General features: G+C 39.8%; 1 protein-coding gene across 3 annotated transcripts in view; it reads right to left on the bottom strand.

Annotated features, from left to right (window-relative positions):
- LOC119033457 (cGMP-dependent protein kinase 2) overlaps nucleotides 1–19,415 on the bottom strand; it is an 85,743-nt gene extending 66,328 nt beyond the window's left edge. For all 3 annotated transcript variants that reach the window (XR_005079250.1, XM_037123568.1, XM_037123569.1), the window contains exons 1-3: nucleotides 19,277–19,415; nucleotides 18,653–18,864; nucleotides 15,901–16,266 (exon numbers count right to left, since the gene is read on the bottom strand). Coding sequence is in view for 2 of the 3 variants with exons in the window: in XM_037123568.1 (XP_036979463.1) it covers nucleotides 15,901–16,266; nucleotides 18,653–18,774 (488 nt within the window). In the remaining variant the exon portion in view is untranslated. The remainder of the gene's footprint in view (nucleotides 1–15,900; nucleotides 16,267–18,652; nucleotides 18,865–19,276) is intronic.
- Nucleotides 19,416–19,757: the final 342 nt, after the last annotated feature.

Raw genomic sequence — 19,757 nt, 5'->3', positions numbered from 1 at the left:
ATTATAGCGCTACCTAGTGGTGGAAATTCACAACAACAACAGATTATAACATTTTCGCCAGGTATGACTTATATTCCAAGTTTGATGAGTTTTGGGGTATATTCAGGCAGTGAAAAATGCGATTATTTTGGCAGAAGAAAAATAAGAATAAAAACAAATAATCCTTAGAAAAACAATAGGAACCTTGCAGGTCTACCTACTCGGGCCCTACTTATTCTCAAAACATCAGTCTGTTTTCAGAGTTCAGCATGTCTTTAAGGCCTCCAATTACAGAAAGTTTTTTAATAAAACATTCCCACAATGTTACACAATATCAATGGAAGAACACTGTCAAAGCAACATGCGGAAAATGTTTTCAGGTTGTTCAGGTAAAGCCTCAGAGTTCCGCACATTTTTTGTAAAACGTTCACATGATGTTATGCAATAACAAAGGAAAAATGTTCTCAAAGCAACACACGGGAAATACTTTGATATCTCAGATCACAGAAAATAACCTTGTAAAACGTTCCTGAAATATGATATGTTAACAAAGGAAGGATGTTATTGCTGTAAAATTCTTGGGATTTTTTGGGGGATATTACTAAGGCCTCAGATTACAGATTTTTTTTTCATAAAATGTGTCTGTATTGTGATATGTTCACAAAGGAATAACATTCTCACTGCAACACTCTGAGGATGTTTGCGGCACATTGTTATGTAAATAAGTCCCACAATATTTCATGATCACAAAGGAATGACATTCTCGCTGCAACATTCAGAAAATCTTTTATGGATTTTATTAAGACATCAGATTACAGAAAACGTTTCTGTAATGTGATATATTAACAAAGGGAGAACATTCTCAAAGCAGCATTTGGAAAATGTTTTGGGGATGTTTTTAAGGCCTTAGATAACAGATGACAGAACTTTTTTTTAATTTTTTTTTTTATAAAATGTCATAAACCCATGCCAGCTCAAGGGAAGCAAGCTGAATTACCTGCAAGCCAAGACATGACCAAACACACCACAATGATGTGGCTAATCCATCCAGACTCCCAGCCGGCCCAGGGCTGATAAATTGGCTAGGCTGCCGTTTGCAAATGACTTTATCAGCTACAAAGTAACTAATGCCAGATCCATGCTGTCTGGCCACTGGCTGCTCGCTCCTGTGCAAGGTCGCTGTCTGCAGTTGCCCTAATGGCCATCAGTGTCATTCTGATTCTTAAACATAGGCCTAGTAGGCCTACCTTTAAATTGGTGAGAACATCCAAGTGTAATGGATGGATGAATGGATTCCAACTTGTGACAATCACAAGCAATCACAATCAGTGAGTCAAGGATATTCAGGCAAAATCAAACAAATCATTTTATAGCTCAATATCACGAATCACAAAATTACCTCAAGGGGCTTCACAATATATACTGTATTCTACAACACAAACTATGGGACGGATTTCCTACAGGGTGAGCAATGGAGGAAAACTTAGGATCCCTCTCTTGGGATTGAAAGACATGTAATATTGCATGTAAAATGCCAGTATGGACAATCTGGGTGACAAAATTAGAGATAAATTCATGACAATGTCTGATCAACTCAAGTGTTTACAGTATTTTTTACATCATTGTTGTAGCCAAAAAGTTAAGTTTAAAGTTTAGGTTTAAAGTGCACATGTCTGTGGGCTTTGCCAGTTTGTGTTGAATTTTTGTTTTCTTTGGTTCTAGCAGAATGTCTAGCGGGGAAAATGCAATTGAAAAAACATAACCCTAACCCTTGGTTTAGCTAAAAGAGTATAAATAAATAATTCTGTTAAAAGACTATTGATTATTGATATTATCAAAGTTTTACATGTGTTAATAGTCCAATTCCAATAGTTAAGGAAATGATCAGTGATCCTAGTGAGGACATTTTTGTCTTAAGATGAAGTGGGAATGTTGTTATAGTGTTTTAATGTTTAAATATTTTAATGAAAAGTTACTGCAAAACATTTATAGATTTTTTTTCAAAGCATGTTATCCAACCCTAAAATAGTATAATTCCAGGAACATTAAAAACTTTCATCTAAATATGTTTTAAGAACATTTGGGCAGAATGTTCTAACAGGACTTTCAGTAAACATTTTAAGGAGGTTATCACTAAACATGTTTGTAATGTTTTTAGTGAACATTATCCTCAAACATTCTGGGAACTTGAAGAAAACTTCCCGCTGAGAATGTTTTCAAGAACATTCGGGCATAATGTTCAAGCAATGTTTTCACTGAACATTTTAAGGAGGTTATCACAAAACATTTTTAGAATGTTTTTAGAGAAAGTTATCCTCAAACATTTTGGGAACATAGAACAAGTTATCTGGGGTGGCTGTAGCTCAGCCAGCGAGTAGAGCAGGTCGTCTGGCTGCCGGTTCGAATCCCAGCTCCCCCGGGCTGGGCTGAGCTGCGTGTCAAAGTGTCCTTTGAGCAAGCACTGAACCCCAAATTGCTCCTCCATCAGTGTATGAATGTGTGTGTGTGAATGGGTGGCAAGTACTGTGAAGTGCTTTGAGTACTGGAAAAAAGCGCTATATAAATGAAAGTCCATTTAAAGAAAACTTCCCGCAGAGAATGTTTTCAAGAACATTAGGGCATAAAATTCAAGCGATGCTGTCACTGAACATTTTAAGAAGGTGATCATAATACATTTTTGGAATGTTTTTAGAGCGTGTTATCCTAGAACATTCTGGGAACTTAACGAAAACTTCCCACTGAAAACATTACAAGAACATTCTCGGTAACATTCTCAGAACGTTTTTAGAACAATAAATTGCTAGCTGGGATACAGCATACAGTACAATTTGTCCATAGAGCCAAAAAGTCGCTGGCTAATTCTGAAGGTCACAAGTTTGTTGGACAGAGAAATCAATATTTCCCTGTGCGCAGATTGCATAGCAGCATTAATAATAATAATAATAATAATAATAATAATAATAATAATAATAATAATAATAATAATAGTGGGAAGGCCAGAGAGCCCAAATGTGGTAATTTCAGTACTATATGCATGATGTTGTGTTGTGATCAGAACTGGTTGCCAGAACAACAGAGTCTTGCTAATTCAAATCCTGGGTTCAAGCAACTGCTTTAGTCTGTAGTTGAAATGTATTCAGCAGATTTCCCTGACCGAGTGTTTGTGTGCCACCCTGATTACCACATCACACAGATGATGCGTGAGTGCATTCAGTAAAAAGGAGTGTGCTGAATGGGTCTGAGAGTAGTGGGCACGGCACACAGTAGCGGTTGTGTAATTGAAGCCCATCATGACTCACACCCTGTATTTAGATCCCATGGCCTTTTGTTTCTCTGCATTTCTTTCTATTATCCTGTCATGCTAATACAGCCTTTCGGATATGGGGGATGTTACAAAAGCAAGAAAGAGCTCTCTTGTTTCCTGCCAAGGAAATTCTGTTTAGACTGATCATAGCTGATTGTTGAAATGACAACAATTTCAATTTTGAGCAATTTAAAGTATAGTTGATTTCCTCTAATGTGTACATAACGTTCTAGGTCACGGTTTTGTTAGGTTAGGTATTCTCTGTAGTTTCAGTCCTGTTCCTGTCATGCATGTTTTAGATGTTTTCCTGCTCCAACACACCTGATTCAAATGAAGGGGTTATTATCAGGCTTCTGCAGAACTTTATGATGAGCAGATCATTTGAATGAGCTGTGATGGAGGAGGTAAACATAAAGGGATGAATGCGGGGTCATTACATCACTGAGTCTTGCTTTGGTGTGAAACTGTGGTGACAGCTGTATAGAGATCTATGGGAGATGATGGAGAAACACTGTAAAACCCTACTTATCTACAATGTATGACATCTGATGAAGAAACACCTCCAGAAAATGAGAGAACACACTCAGTGAGAAGTTTAACCACCCTGATTTAAAAAAAAAAAAAAAAAAAATTATTTAAACTTTATTTAACCAGGAAAAGACTCATTGACATTAAAATTCTCTTTTACAAGAGTGTCCTGGCCAAGACAGGCAGCAGCAAAGTCATACATACACACAAACACATGGTGGACACAAACATTAGAAACACTTACCATCCAAAACAGCAAACATTTCAAGGTCGGGTAAAATAATAAAAAGCCTCAGGAAAAACATCTACAGCTAGATGTTTCTGCCTCCAGGTCATCCAATTTACCCTTGAAAGTGTTCAATGAGACCAACTCATTTTGTTTAAAGTTTTTGTAACATGTTCCAGGCAGAGAGAGCAGCAAAAAACCTTAACGCTGTCTTTGCCAGTTCAGTTCTGACTTTTGGGACAGACAGCAAGAACAAGTCCTGAGATTGAAGATCTTTTGTCCGAGCATTACTTCCGTTAATGTAGGACAAAAGATAAGAAGGTAGTGAACCTAAGATTGCCTTGTAAGTGAGAAGTCTGCATATTGATAAGGAGGACCATCCAATCCATTCATACAGTGCACAGTGATGAGTAAGCGCTTTAAAACCAGTGATTAACCTCAGAGCTCCGTGATAGACAGTGACAAGAGCATATAAGCTTTGAGACAAGACTTGCATATATACAAAATCACGTAGTCCAGAACAGACATAAAAGTGGCAGCAGCCATTCTCTTTTTTGAGTTAAAATAAAGGCATGATTTGATTCTAAAAAAAAAACCCAGTTTCAGTCTTTTTACCAGCTGCTGAATATGATTTGTGAAGGAGGGGGATTCATCAATTAATATACCAAGATATCTGTAATTGGAAACACACTCAATCTTCAACCCCTGAGAAGAGGGGATGAGGGCAGATATTGTGGCTTTGATTTTGTTTCAGAGAACAGCATGAGGCATTTATATACATCAGGTCTCCATAATCTAAAATATATATAAAAAATTGCAGTGACAAGCTGCTTTTCCACCTCAAAAGAGAAACACGATTTGTTTTGGAAGAAGAAACCCAATTTAACTTTAGTTTTTTTCGCAAGATTGTCAATATAGGGCTTGAAGGTGAGGGAGTCATCAAGAAAGATACAAAGGTATTTGGTGATGAAGCTGCTCCAAAGATGTGCACTCTCATTCTGTGTTCCAATGGACTCTGTGATGCGTCATCTTTCAGCCACCAGAGCGAAGAAAATCCACATGCTTCGCTGACACCCTCACCTGGTGGAACATAGCCTGGTCATCAGAGCAATGTTCTCCTATCTGAACCATTTTAAGATACCAAAGAGAGAATTTGTGATGTCAGGACCTGGCAAACAGCTGACAGTTTTAAGAGGTTCCCCTAAATCCTGCTCCACAATCAAAGACCAATCTTGAGATTTTCTTCTTTGGGTGATAGACTTCGTGTTGAGGGAGATACCACACTCTGCCATCTCTACCTTTCAACTGGTCTTGAGGTACCACCTCTGCATATCCACTGTCCATCATCTCAGTGAGAAGTGCTGTGTACCCCCCCAATAGATCTTATTCCTTTCAAACTCCCTCTTGAGACTTTGAATATGTTGTTCAGCTATGCATCTGTTGCTCGGCATGGTGATGTCATCCACTTCAAAGGGCAAGTCCATGTAATAACGACCTTCCTGCCTGCAAATGGACTTCTCCATGATCTCCATGAATCTCAGATTGTCGCTTGACATCTCCTGCTTTTCCTCCATGATTTTTTCACTGAAGTCTTGGTTATACTGAGAGACCAACAGCTCCACCAGTCTGACGATGGATATCCTATTTGCATATATGGTGGAGTAGCTTCTCAACCATTGTTGTCCCTTAAAGGTCCGTTGATGACCTACTCCAATAGGGTCTTCATGGCATAAGGTCCATTACCTTTGCTGTTGATTATTTCCCATGGCTCCATGAGCTTTGGTGCATTAGTCCTATTCAAGATTTCAACATCAGCTTCCAGTTCTGGGATCCTAATATCTGTCAGATGTTACTACCTTTCAATATCTCGCTGAGATGGAATGTTGTTCTTTGACACAGGGATTGTTTATTGTGTGAATGTCTCTGGGAGCTCCACGAATTGTTTAATGTCCAGCCTTGACACCTCCAGTCCTGTAAGAATCTATCTTTCAACCACCTTTTCTTGGCCCATGGTGCGCAACATAATCTGAGTCTTTGTGCCCTGTAAATTCAACTTCCTCATGCAACTGGTGGTACAAGAAGTTGCTGTACTTCCAGGGCCTACGAAGGCATAGGGCTGCACCACCTTATCTCCTTTCACAGACTTCAACTATACAGGAATGATGGAAAGAGTACAGCCTTTGTCTCCGGCCCCAGTACAACCACCTGCTTGCAGAGAGGCAAGTACACTACTCAGTGGTGTTTCTTGAGGTTTGCTGCCTTTGTCTTTATTGTGGATATGCAGAATAGTTGTATGCTTTAGATTGCATTCATCACATGATAGGCGACTTCTGCATTCCTTGTTCATGTGGCCAACCTTCAAACATCCAAAACAGATTCCTTTATCTCTCAGAAACTCAATTTTCTCCCTTAGAGGAATTCTCTTCTGTTTTGAACATTTGGATGATAGATGTGATTCTTTTCAAGGACAGGACAGACTTCTGATGACAGCTCTTTAGATGTTATGGGCTGCCTTTGCATCTTGTACACTGTGGGCTTAGGAGGTGCAGTGTGAGTGGTAGCTGCAATGGTTGTTCCAAAGCTGCTTCCTTTGATGTTGTTCCTGCTTAGTGGCTTGCTCCTGTTAACAGGCTTTGTTAATGTACTTGGATGTGGATCTGAAACATCACCAAAGAGTGGATCTAGACAAGATCTTGACTCAATTCTCCAGAAAGTTAACCATATCAGGAAATGTGCCTCTGTAGCCTTGTCAGTCTTGAATGTCACAGGCTGCAGACCTCCATCATTCCCTTAGTTTGTATGGCCACTTCTTCATGACATTCATCATATTTGATGGGATATTCAACTCCTCCATGTACTGTATCTCAGTCATAGTGTTGCAGCATCCTCTGAGGAACAGAGCAAATTCATTCAGCGCCTGAAAATCCTCTGCCTTAACAACAGGCCATGCAAATATTTTGTCCATGTAGGCTGTTGCTATCTGGTATTCCTTGCCGAAGTGTTCTTTCAGAAGGCTTTTTGCCCTTTGATAACCTTATTGTGGTGTCACATGAATTCTCAGGGCTCCCCCCTGGTGTATTGCTCTTGAAAATACAGTCTTGACAACTGCTGGTCCTCTCTTCAACACAATGTTTGAAAGTCCTAATAAAGTACATTGCAATGGATCACCATCAAAAATTGTTATTTCTCTTTGTGGCAAAGGATCTGACTTGTGTTGTGCAAGCATTGTGGTGCTTTCATTTTGCTTTTGCATGATTCCACAAATGACATTGTGCTCAGCTGCTTTTTGCACTGGTGAATGTCCATTTTGAAACCTGTGCAGATGTTGTTCCTGTACAGCTAAGGATCTGAGGGATGCAGCAGAAGAGGACAGTGTGAGAACATTTTGAGATTGGTACTTCAATGTGGTTGTATGGAACATTTCAGTGTTTGGTTGCAACTGTGATCGGAGTGTTTTATTTAGTCCTGTGGTTCTGTTTGCACTTCAACCTTTGGTCACACATCATGCTTAGATATGACGGGTGGTGCTGTTGGGCATTGATCCAAAGGCCAAATTTTCCCTTTTGGCACTAATTCATTTGCATTTGGGTTGAATTCCAGTGTTGGCTCTTTAAGTCCTTTGCTCACATAAGAGTTCATTCCATTTGAACTGGACTCCAACATCACTGCCTTCCTGCACAGAGAGTCTTGCAACAGCAGCAGCTATTTGTGCATCTGTGTCCACCTGCTCTTTAGCTTTACTCAGTTTGTCACTTTCCTGCCTGAGTTTCTCCTTTTGTGCCTCAAGTTCATGTCTTCTTTGCAGAGCAGCAGCTTTCTCCATTAAAGCTGCTTTCTCAGCCTTTGCCTTTAAGCATGGCTAGAAGAATGGCCTGACCTTTTACTTGCCACATTAGACGCACTGTCCTCAAGATTAATATCATCTTGACACTCAGATTTTGCATTTTTATCAACATCATCATCATTTTGATCAACAACATCATTTTCATAATTTATATCAACATCATCATCATGTAAGATTCCATTCTTTAGCAACCATGTTGTTGTTTCTTCAACATACACACCATTGTTTACCCTCCTGGACTGAAACCAAGTTTCCTGCTTTATCTGGTCTTCGTCTGGGAGAGAAAACTGAGTGAGCAATGTGTGATGAAGCTCAGAGGCTTTTTGACATATTTGTTTGAACCTTTTTAGATTATGTTGAAAAGCAAAGACATTTTCCTTAGACATCAAGAGAGTTTTGATTTTTGTCTTTATATTTGCATTATAAGTAACAACAATGGTTCGTTTGTTTCATATTTGTGGTTTTCACAGTAAAAAAATCTTTTAAGTTTTTAAGATTTTAAGTTTTTTTGTGATTTTAGGTCCATTGTGTTAATGCGGTATGTCAAAATGAAGAACTAACTGTACAGTCACACATGTGAGGCTGTGCTGAAAATAATGACACAAAACAAGGCAAGGTAAATAGTTTTTACAGTGAAATATAATGGTAAAATCAAAAGTAGTCAAAAACAGCCAATTATATCCCTGACATCCCACCTTCAAACAGCCATCCATGCTAAAGCTAATTACAGCTACAAAAGCTACTTAACCTCCCACTTTTCTGTAGGAATACATACTTCCTATGGACAGTGCACTAGTAATCATGAAGTTTAGGTTTCCTAGTTCTTTTCTCTGAAGCATCACTTCTCACAGCTGAGTCGGTTTCATCATGAATTTTTAAAGAGAGGATACTTCAACCAAGTGCTACGCTATGTTGGAGGCCTGCATGAGCACAGCCTGCGCACCTTTGGCCATACGACACAATCACAGTCACACAACGAGCTGAAAGATTATTACTTCTCTAGTTTCCTTGAATGCACCAGTGATCACAATGATCTTGCATGAGAAACATGAACATCAAAGCGGCAGACTGCCAACAAGCGATACAAGCATCTGTACTAACTGGACCTCTAGGTGTTAGTTCCGTGCCCATAAACTTTTCTTTGTTTTCAAGGTGACGATGATGGAATTGCTGCATCCTAAGGTGTTGTCCAAGAAGCTCCAAGTCTCTAGGTGAGATCGGGTTTTTACTTGTATAGCAACTATCGTACCCTCCTGTAGTCACTCTGCATGGGACTGGGAGACTGTTTTTGATGCACTCAACAAAAAACTGACCATATGCACTCGGGTGATGTTCCCATTCAATAGACCAAAAAGGTTACAACAAAAAATGACTGGATTAATGCAAAAAAGCTGCTGGAGTGAGGTGTGTGAGTAAAACGGGGAGGCAGGCAGTAAAAACTGCATGATCCTCCACCCCATGCTCCCCTGATTGACTATAAAGAAAACGTTTATACCCGTGGAGACCTGTCAAAACCCAAAAGACAGACAAATAAACAGATGTGGCACCTACATTTGATATTACAGACAATGGCATATTCATCGACTGTCTTGAAAGTGAATCTGAAATCTCTGGCCTGGGTCTCGCTTGGCTGAAGACTTACCAGAAGTCATACCTGTCTAAAAGAACTCAATGTGTTTCTTACGGCACACAGCGGTGAGGGGTTCCTGTCTAGGGATTTTTTGTCTTGTGAATTTCATGTTTTATTTTGAAGAGTAACTCTCCTCTCGTTTCAGGTCAATGTGTCAACAGTCTGATGTCTCCCCTAATCCTGTTTGTTTCCACCTGTGCTCCCTTTCCTCATGTTTATATAGTCTTTGTCTTCCCCTGTCCTCGTTATTCGAGTATTTCATTCTTCCCGTTGAGTATTGCCAAGCTTTTGTTTTCTGTTCATAGTATTCCTCTGAAGAAGAGCGATTTTGATTTAATACATATTTGGTTAGTCTTTTGTTTGTTTCAAGTCAGTTTAATTTCATAGCATTTTGACTTTCCTCTGTTTGAAGCGCTTTTGGTCTGTACCTTTTTCAGCACAGATAGTGTAGTTAAGTTTTAGCCTGTGTGCTTTTCCTCGTTGAGTGATTCTGGTTGGATAATTTTCATAGAACCTTTTGATACTAGAGTAGAGTAGTTATATGTCCTTTTCCTCCTCGGGGAGCGTTTTCTGTTCTTTTGTTGAGTGTTGTTTAGGTGTGTTGTTAGGTGTTTTGTCCTTCTGACAATAACATTTCTATAGCCTCTTGTTTTGTCACTCTGTTTGCAGAAAATGCTGATCAGAAAATAAAACCTGTCTTTACAGTTGCCAACCTGCATCTGAGTCCTCTTTCTCTGCCAAAGTCTGACATCTTACAATAGTACTACATCAATATTTACTGATGTGAGGTATGGAGTTCTGTTAAAAGACAGAACACAGTGGGCACTGAATCAAATGAGTTTTATTCGAATTATTATGTGTCCGAAATTGAAACCATATTTTGAGAATGGAGATGACCTCTGGGTTGGATGTAAACTGTGAAATCTTAATAGGAAGATAGGTTGAAACCATGAAGCCATGGAGAGAGGATGATATGCATTACATGCCTTCCAGCTCACACCAGTCTGTATTTTAACATTTTGTGGACATCTGCTGCCCAGTAATAGCCTAAAATTTGGCAGAGCCAGCCCAGCTCCTGCCCTTGATAGTCAGAGGAAATCTTAACAAATTCTAGGGCTCTGACTCCATATGAAATCAGAGACCATGATACGACCAGAGGGAAAAAGGACTTGTTAATAGGAGTACACTGAAACAGAAATAACAATCTTGGCAGAATGTTCATTTTAACATAGTTCACTGCTAAGTGAACTGCTCAGGTCAGATGCAATGTGTCCTATTTCTGTAAATCTAATTCAAGTTTAGAAATGAGTGGGGCAAAACTTCCGTTAAGATTTTTTGAATGAATGGGTTAAATTAATACCCAAATATTTAACTCATGATGTTAAGATGTGAATAGCAGAGTTTGGTCTAGGATTTGCATAGCTAATTAATAAACTGGTAAAGATTTGCTTTTTTCATAAGTTAAGTCTGTAGCCTGACATTGCAATGGATCTATTATGTAAAGCAGTATATCGTCTGCATATAATGATTACTTAATTTCCACTCCCCATCTACTAATACCATGAATTGAGGGTGTTGATCTCAGGATTTTTGGGAATGCAGTTGATTTGTAATTACGGAGGCTTTAGGGGAGGATGAATGTTTTCTCAAAAAGAAATTTCCTCAAAACAAAAAAAAGTTAAATCCCATTCAGCGTGGTCGAAAGCTTTCTCTGCACCCATGAACCCACAATTTCTGGGGGACCATGCAACACATTGTGATGTGTAAAATGAAGTGATTCTGAGTTTTACAAAATAAAATATAATTTTTATAAATATAAGTTTTTTTTGTTTTTTTGTTTTTTTTTTCCGGGGTCTGCTGTGATTTCCTGTTGTATCTTCAAATTGTGATATGATCTGTGCTGCCGACTTAGATTTAAGTTAATGCTCCAAAAACCGCCCAGCTTTTGCCCTTGTTCATAGTGTAACCAATGCTATTTCATAATAAGTCGCTGTGTTTCAGAGGTAGAGATTAAGTTATACTGAGTTTGTATTGCTATTATGTCTTTATGGACTTTGAGTGGTGGAATACTCACAATCTAGCTCAGAAATGGCATAACTTAACTGTTGTTTTGTCTCTTTCTTTCCCTATTGTGATGAGAAGAGTTTGTAACACAAATGCACCTCAACAACTGTTAAATTACCTCCTGTGTTAGCTATTCAAACTTCTCATTGTGTTTCATCCAGTTTGATGCTGTGCTCAAGTTTATAAGATTATTTTGGTGAGTTTTTTTTGTCAAGTTTGAATGAAGTGTGTTTTGAGTTTATTGTGTTAATGTATTAAACTAAAAGCTAAGAGCTTGTAAAATGTTGCTAACAGCTAGTTTGCAACAGTGATAGAAGACAATCAGTGCAGTGTTACGACACCTCCTTTTAAATTGATCACTTCCTGCCACAGCTGGCAGTCAGGGAGGGTTGCTAAGGCAAGGTGCTGACACCTGGCTAGACCTCTACCAGGGTTATTAATGGTCTGTCTGTGTGTCTCTGTCTGTCTGTCTGTCTGTGTAGTCGCTGTAATCCGGAGTGTCCAGCTAGCATGTCGTTGCAAAAGTGAATCAAATAACTCAAGATTTTTTGTAATTATCTCTCGTGACCTATACATTCATATCGAGTACACATATAAATGCAAATTAACACGAAGGGATTTACTAGACCAATTTATATCTGGAACTATTTGCGGCCACAGCACAGGCAAAGCACTGCTACCACGCGCAAAGACACCACTCAGCACCTGAAAAGCCTCAACTTCTGTCAATACACCAGCGTGGCTACTAAGTTCTCTGCCTCTAGGAAACGACAATGCGAGTCGGACTAACGTGAAGTTTCCGTGATAATGTTAGCAATGTATAAACCAAGGAAGGGTAAAAATTATAACGTTACTTACAGGCATGGATGATGAACTCTGTTCTGCCTCTGTACTGAAAATGGATGGGACGGCCGTATCCTTCAGATGTAGCAGCATCTTTCTCGTAGCATACTGCATTTTCTCTTCGTAGTCCTCCGGTTTAAAATGCTCATCGCAAACACGATATTGATTGATTTTATCCACTGGTGTTGTTGCAGGAATGTCGAGGACAGCAAGCCAAAGATTTCTTCGTTCCACTGGTTTTGGAATTCTGTGAAACATTATGTTCGTGTATGTCCTCTGCTTGTTATCGCAGCCCTTCACACAGCAAATAACCATTTTTCCTCAGTAGATGTGAGACTAACTTCAAACTACTAACGTAACAACCTTACTGCAACAACTTCTTCTCTTACTGCAACTACATGCAGGTAACACTGGAAGTTGTGGTGCTGTGTGCTGTCAGTGTATTGACGGAAGTTGAGGGTTTTCAGGTGCTGGTCTCAGGTTTCAGGTGCGCGTGGTAGCAGTGCTTTGCCTGTGTTGTGGCGGCAAATAGTTCCAGATATAAATTGGTCTAGTAAATCCCTTCGTGTTAATTTGCATTTATATGTGTACTCGATATGAATGTATAGGTCACGAGAAATAATTACAAAAAATCTTGAGTTATTTGATTCACTTTTGCAACAACATGCTAGCTGGACACTCCGGATTACAGCGACTACGCTAAGCTAAAGCTAACCGCGGCGTTTCTAGATTAGGACAATGGCTGGGTCGGCTAAAAAACGCTTTGGCTCACTCATCCAACTCTAGGGACTGCGGGGAGTGACTCAATTTCACCTGGGGGTGGCGTACTCCTTTAAGGTTAAACATGAGGGTTTGTAGGGTAAGGGTAAGTATGAGGACAGCTCTTTGAGCCACAAGGATACCCTAGGAGACCCCTCACCTTTCCAGTTAAAAAAAAACAAACAAAAAACAAACAAGTAACACCCCCTTTCCTGTTGGTGGAAAACTGCACCCCGTGAACTAATAAAAAATTATATGGCAATGCACAGCATTTGGTTTCTCAGGAAGAGGAGAAGTTGTGGGAGGGACAGTGGTGAAAGAGAGAGCTATATAGCTATATAGCTTTGCAAATTTCAAAAACACAAGTGAGGTTGTGCTGAAAAAGATTACACCAAACAAGGCAATGTAAACAGTTTTTAAGGTGAAATATAAAGGTAAGATCAAAAGTAGACCAATTATACCCTGGACCTCAGAGGGTTAAGGATTCCTACACTAGGGGAGGCAGTCCCCCCATTAGTGCTTTGAAAGTAGCCAATATTAGTCTTGATTCGTTTGACGTAGTCTGTTTCATTGAGCAGGTGTATGGGGAATCGCCATAGTCTTAAAGGGATAGTTTGTGTTTTTTGAAGTGGGGTCATATAAAGTACATATCTATAGTCGAACTGTTCTCTACCGTAATCAGCGATCAGTGCAGCCTCAGTTTGGAGTAGAGAGCCGCTCCAGCCCAGACGCTCAGCTTTGTACTGCAATGAATGGGGTCCAGAGAAAAAGCAAAATTTAACCACCTAAAACAAGGCTCACCTTAACAAATCTGTAACAGTTCAAGTGTACATTATATAGGGAAAGTTCACACCGCTTTACATCGCCGTCAGACCACCGTTTCTTTGGGCACTACATTTTCTCAACCGTAGAACCTCCGTATCCCTGCATTAGCTCAACTGATGATCTGCGAGCGGTGAAATACAGTGCAAGGCCCAGTTGATAGACGAGAGGTTTTGCACGTAACAAAACTTAACAGTTTCAGACATAGACTGTATATCCTCCATATACCTATGCATTAGCGCAACTGCGTAGGGATACGGAGGTTCTACGGTTGAGAAAGTTTGGTGCCAAAAGAAAGGCAGGTCTAAAGGCGATGTAAAGTGGTGTGAATTTTCTCTATACAACATACATTTGAACTGTTATAGATTTTTTAAGGTGTGCTTTATATGACCCCACTTCAAAAAACACAAACTATCCCTTTAAATTCTGTGAGGCCTTCTCATTGGCTATATATGGACCATGAGAGGGGCGTGGTCTGAATGAGTCATAGCTAAATTATCACATAATTTACAAGATGGATTTTTCCACTTTGAGTAAGAATAATATAGATTCTGGAATAGCTATGAGCATGTGAATATAATGTGTACTCACACAGTGTTTTATGTGTTTATGTATCTCCAAGCGGTCAAGTGGTCAGTAATGTGCAGATGCACAGACTACTTCTGTCGGCTCCAGTGAGCAATCATAAGTGTCCCGCTGTACGGTTGTTTACAGTCTTTTGAAAAAGTAGTGATGCAGTTCAAGTTATTATTCATGTGGTGGCTACCTACGTTTAAGTTGCCAAGCACTGATAATAAGTTGATGGGCCTGTGATCAAGCCAGCACGCCAGGGTGATGAGTCTTCAGGTTGTTTTCTATGGACTGCAGGCAGCTGACGGTGCGTCTCCCCTCTGGAAGACCCAGGCTCAGGTTGGTGGATGCAGCAATCTGAATGGTAGCGAGCCAACTATGAAAGCGATTGGGTCATTCCCCTCTACTCCCTCCGGGAAGCCTGCAAGTCTCGGGTTCTGTCTCCATGCACAGTTTTTGGTCATCTAACTTGACTTTTAAGTTGGTCATCTCCTTGATTGTTTTCTTGTAGTCAGCGAAGTCTTGGTGCAGGAAGTCTAAACTTTCTTTCTGACTGACATGTTTCTTTTCAAGATTTGAGATTTGAGCAGTGCTCTCGTGTCACTGACCAGTTTCTCCAGTGGGTGCGAAAGCATAGTTAGTTTTTGTTCCATTAGAACTTGAATTCGCTTGACTTCTTTGTCTGTTTAACTAACGAACCACGGCAGTGTGGGAGTGTCTAGGTTATCATAGTGGTTAGCAACAGCTGAGGTTTTCCTAGCAGCACAGCTGTTTATTTTTGTCATCCTTAAGTGTAAGGTCTTTTTTGGGACCCATTTCTCTCCTCGAAGTTGTAGCACCTAAACAGAGGCATTATTTGCGTCCTCACTAGCTTTGGGTTTAGATTTAAGGATGTGCACAGGAGCTGGTAAGACCATGTGTGTTTTCTACGCCGCTATAACCGGAAGCCTGTTATTTTATTGTATATATTGTGAGACTGTGGGCTTGCCAAATTACTCAAAAGGACAATTTCTATATAATGTTGCTTTAATAATGGAAGAATAAGCATTCAACATCTGGGCTGGACTTCCCACCAAAATACTGATATATCAGAAATCCTTTACCTTCTCTTCTAAGTATGACTATTTCTTTGATACTAGCTCACAATTAAGACTTCTGCATTTCATTATTCTGTAATAAGTCTGATCCTTTATTGTGTACATGCCAGCAGACACTTTGAGTTTGACATGTTTATTACTCCATAATGAAGCAAAGATTTTGAAGTAGATTTAAGTTCTATGAAGAGTGTGTTAAGCATTCAAAACACAGATTTTGGTGTCCCTTTAACTTACTGTGAGGCTTTGCTGACAGTCTTGGTGATGGAGACATTTGCTGCTCTGAGCCCTCCGCAGAAGTTCTCTGAAGTGGGTTCAGCAGAGACGCCCTCTTTTGCTTTTAGCCTGCGGTGGACCTCCACAGCCACCCTGTGGAAGCGGCTGGGACCCTGGTTGATGACACTGAAGCGGCGGTGGCTGTGGTGGCACAGGGCAGATGGAGAGCAGCCCAGGCTGTTGTTGTAGCCAATAGCATCTTGAAGCTTATCAATCTGGGAAATCTTGCCCTCCAGTTCACTCTGGAGATGCTGTAACTGAAGCTCCTGGGCTCGAATATCTTGGTCACGATGTGCCAGCTCTGCCTCTAGGTGGCTGATTCGCAATCTGAGGATCAGAATTGTTTTTAGACACTAAACACACCTAAAGTCAACCTCTCATACACAAACTCAGTTTTCACAGTACACATTTGGAATACATATAGCAAGAAATGTTGAACTTGACCATGTACATGTTGGACCGATCAATAAATGGAAACATTTCTTGACCTAGTAAACAGCTATTTAAAGACACAGTATGTCATTTTTTAACACTAGAAGGTACATCAGACTAATGCTGCATTACAATGTGAGTCAGAGGTCAGTATTTATGAATTGGTATTCAAGACTTCTACTCTAAATGAGTCCCAGCGCATCTGCTTGGGAGTGCTTGGGCCAAATTAGTGCTAGCCTCAAAGCTAATTATTTTTGAAACACTAAGAAGGCTCGACACAACATGAAACTTTGCTCATAGTATCACCACAGTCTCTACACATGAACACAAGCATTGAGAACACTGTTTGTGTACACAGAGTTTGCTAAAAATAATGTTTTTGAACAACTCACGTTAGCAGTAACATGTCATGGCAGCCGAGAAGTATCGATCTCCGAATGCAACGTAAACTGGAGGACAGATACGGTGGACTGGTACTGTCTTTCGGCAACAACTATCCGCACGATATCTCATGGCTTTTGATTTTAGTATTGTTTCTTATAAGAGGCTCCTTTTTCAACTTAAAAGTCAATATTGTTTTTCGCCAACGACAAAACAATCTGCTTACTTGAGTTGTCTAAAAACTCTCTTTTTTAGCAAAATCTGTGTACACAGACAATGTTCTCAATGCTGGAGTTCATGTGTAGAGACCCTGGTGATACTACAAGCAAAGTTTCTTGTCGTGTTTATTGTTTTAGAAATAGAGATTTTGATGCTATGGCTAATTTGCCCTAAACACTCCCAAATGAGTTTGACCTGAACACGAAAATACAGTAAATCTTAAAGGTGCCTCTTTTGTCATAATTATGCTTTTACACGAAGGTTTTACTCATATAATTCACACAAAAAAAAAGCCTTGGTTGCATTTTGGCACGAATTTCACTTTAAAAAGAGACCGATCAGTTGGCTCCCTCCTCATGCTCAATAAGACTTCCATTAAACTTAAAATAAACTGACTGGAACTGCTGGAAATTGCACCTATAATGTTGCTGTGACACAGCAGGAAGTAAAAAGTGATGAAAGGGGCAAAATCAATATGACTTGACTCAGGTGTCAATGTCTACAGGGGTGGCTGTTAGGGTAAAACAATGACAGGACTATCACCCAGAAGGCCGCTGTTCATGTCCTGTGTAAAACCAGAAACCGATGGTGAGTTCTTACTACTTGCTTACTGTGTTGGTGAGCACAGTTGGCATTCAGCTGCAGGAGACAGACGTTTGGAGGTGGCTAATGAGAGCAGTGCCAGCTGAGTTGATTAGCATAGCTGGAGCTCATTGGCTTATTACACTTTCTATTTTAATGCAGTAGCGTGCTGGATGTCAGATGACTATGCACCAAGGACAAACGGCTGCATCAGCCTTGTGGATTTTTCTTGTAACTGAACAATTGGGGAAATATTGTTTGAAAACTGCATTGTGAGACTTACTACAGCCATGACCACATTTACCACAGATGCTGTGCAAACAGAGAAGCACAGTACAAAGTTGTGTGTTCATCTTGAACATGTACATCAGCAGTCAACAACACTGCATGGTCCAAGAGAAAACTGTCATGCCTGTGGTCATTACTCATGGAGGGAACTCACTGCATATGTGAAAAATGTGGCTCCAGAGGAAGCTGCATATCCTGTGACAATCTGCTTCCAGTGATGTCACTCTGTGGTTAAGTTGCATTATGGGTAATGTGGGTGCCAGGCTTTGAAAAGGAACACTATGTGGAATATATGAAAGCTGATATCTCTGGCTCTGCTGTGTGGATTTTATTTGATTGCAATTGTCCATAATGAGTCCAACAGTGTTAGAGGAGTTCAGTGCAAGACCAGTGGACGGCTTTTCAAGACTGCACATATGCAGTGCCTGTAAACACACTATAATGTTATCCTTTAATGTTGAGGCCTACTTGAAATGAGCCTATTGAACCTACGTAACCCTTCTGCACCACTCTGAGAGAAGTTTTTTGGAATCAGGGTTGTACATATACTGTATACTTTGATCCTATACAATACAAGTTTCAATGAAACAAATTGTATTCAGCCCCAGTAAGGGCAATTAAAGCACACACATCTCAACATGGGGTAACATATTACACTTGTTTAAATGTACTTAATGCTTTACTATTCTTTTTTTATCATTTTAATTGAGTGCATAGGTAAAACTTCCTAATAATAATCATAATAAACATACGGAATTCATAGGCAATTCTAAGCTAGTAACATAGGATAGGTTTGAGGTTTGATTCTAACCTGAGGACTTCTGTGTCCAGACCAGGAGGATCTGTGTGGATGGAGGCCAGGCAGCTATTCTCCTCAGCTCGTGGGGCTTTTATCGAACCATTGCCCATGGCCAGGCATTGGCTGGCCACCATAGGAATAGCCCTCAGGTCAAACTCCCTGCAGTAACAGTTTGAGAGGAAGCTCTTTCAAAGGACCTGAGGCTTCTTAAATGCTAAAGTGTTCTACAGAAATCAAAATGACAAGCATTATTCATTAAGGTGTTAGACTGTTTTCTTGGCTAACGACATGTCAGTCAGTTGTGATTTTTTATGTGAAATAAAAACAATATCAATATGAAAACAATGACAACATAAGAAGTCAAATACCTTATTTCCAGCTGACAGAATTCTGCCACAAACATTGCTGCCTTGTACCATCCTTTACACTATTTCAGCATTTTCACATGATGGTTTGCATTTATCTAAAACCTCCAAACCAATACCTGTCACTATGCTATCTGTCAGTTATCTTTAATCAAATCATTATTTTTTTTTTACTACTTTTTACTTTTTTTTTTACTACGTTTTACTTTTTCAAATTCTCAGAAATCTAGAGTCTACTTATCATGAAAGAGATTCTCTATGATTTACTTACAGAGTGGCTGAGGAAGGGGTTGAAAGCCATACTCCTCAGGCTCTGAATTATGCTGCATCTGTTGTGGTTGCCATCCAAAACAAAATGACACTTCTATGCTGGGAGGGCTTTTAACATTTCCTCTTGTGTCACCAAGAAGTGAATCTGATGATGAAGTGGAAGTATCTGGCAACCCCTGGTGGTCTTGTAGTGTTTGACATATTAAGTGTGTGTCTGAGAGAGAGTAATAATGGAATATTTACAGATATACTGTATGAAGACATTCAGTTTAAGTGCCCTTTACATTTTGGCAGCTTTAACATAGTTAAATTCTATTTTTGCTTGAAGTGTTTCGTGTATTTTTTTTCTCAGTTTCTTATACCCATTTTCCATTGCAAGGTGGCAGTCAGGATTTCTGAGTCGTATTCCTGACTTCCAATTTAAAAGTGTACCAATGCAAGTGGTTGCTGAATGGCATTTCTGCGAACTTGACAAGTAACTA

Source organism: Acanthopagrus latus, chromosome 15, assembly GCF_904848185.1.
Source record: "Acanthopagrus latus isolate v.2019 chromosome 15, fAcaLat1.1, whole genome shotgun sequence".
Taxonomy (NCBI): domain Eukaryota; kingdom Metazoa; phylum Chordata; class Actinopteri; order Spariformes; family Sparidae; genus Acanthopagrus; species Acanthopagrus latus.
The sequence above is the reverse complement of the archived record's forward strand: the minus strand, read 5'-3'. Positions and strand labels throughout refer to the sequence as shown.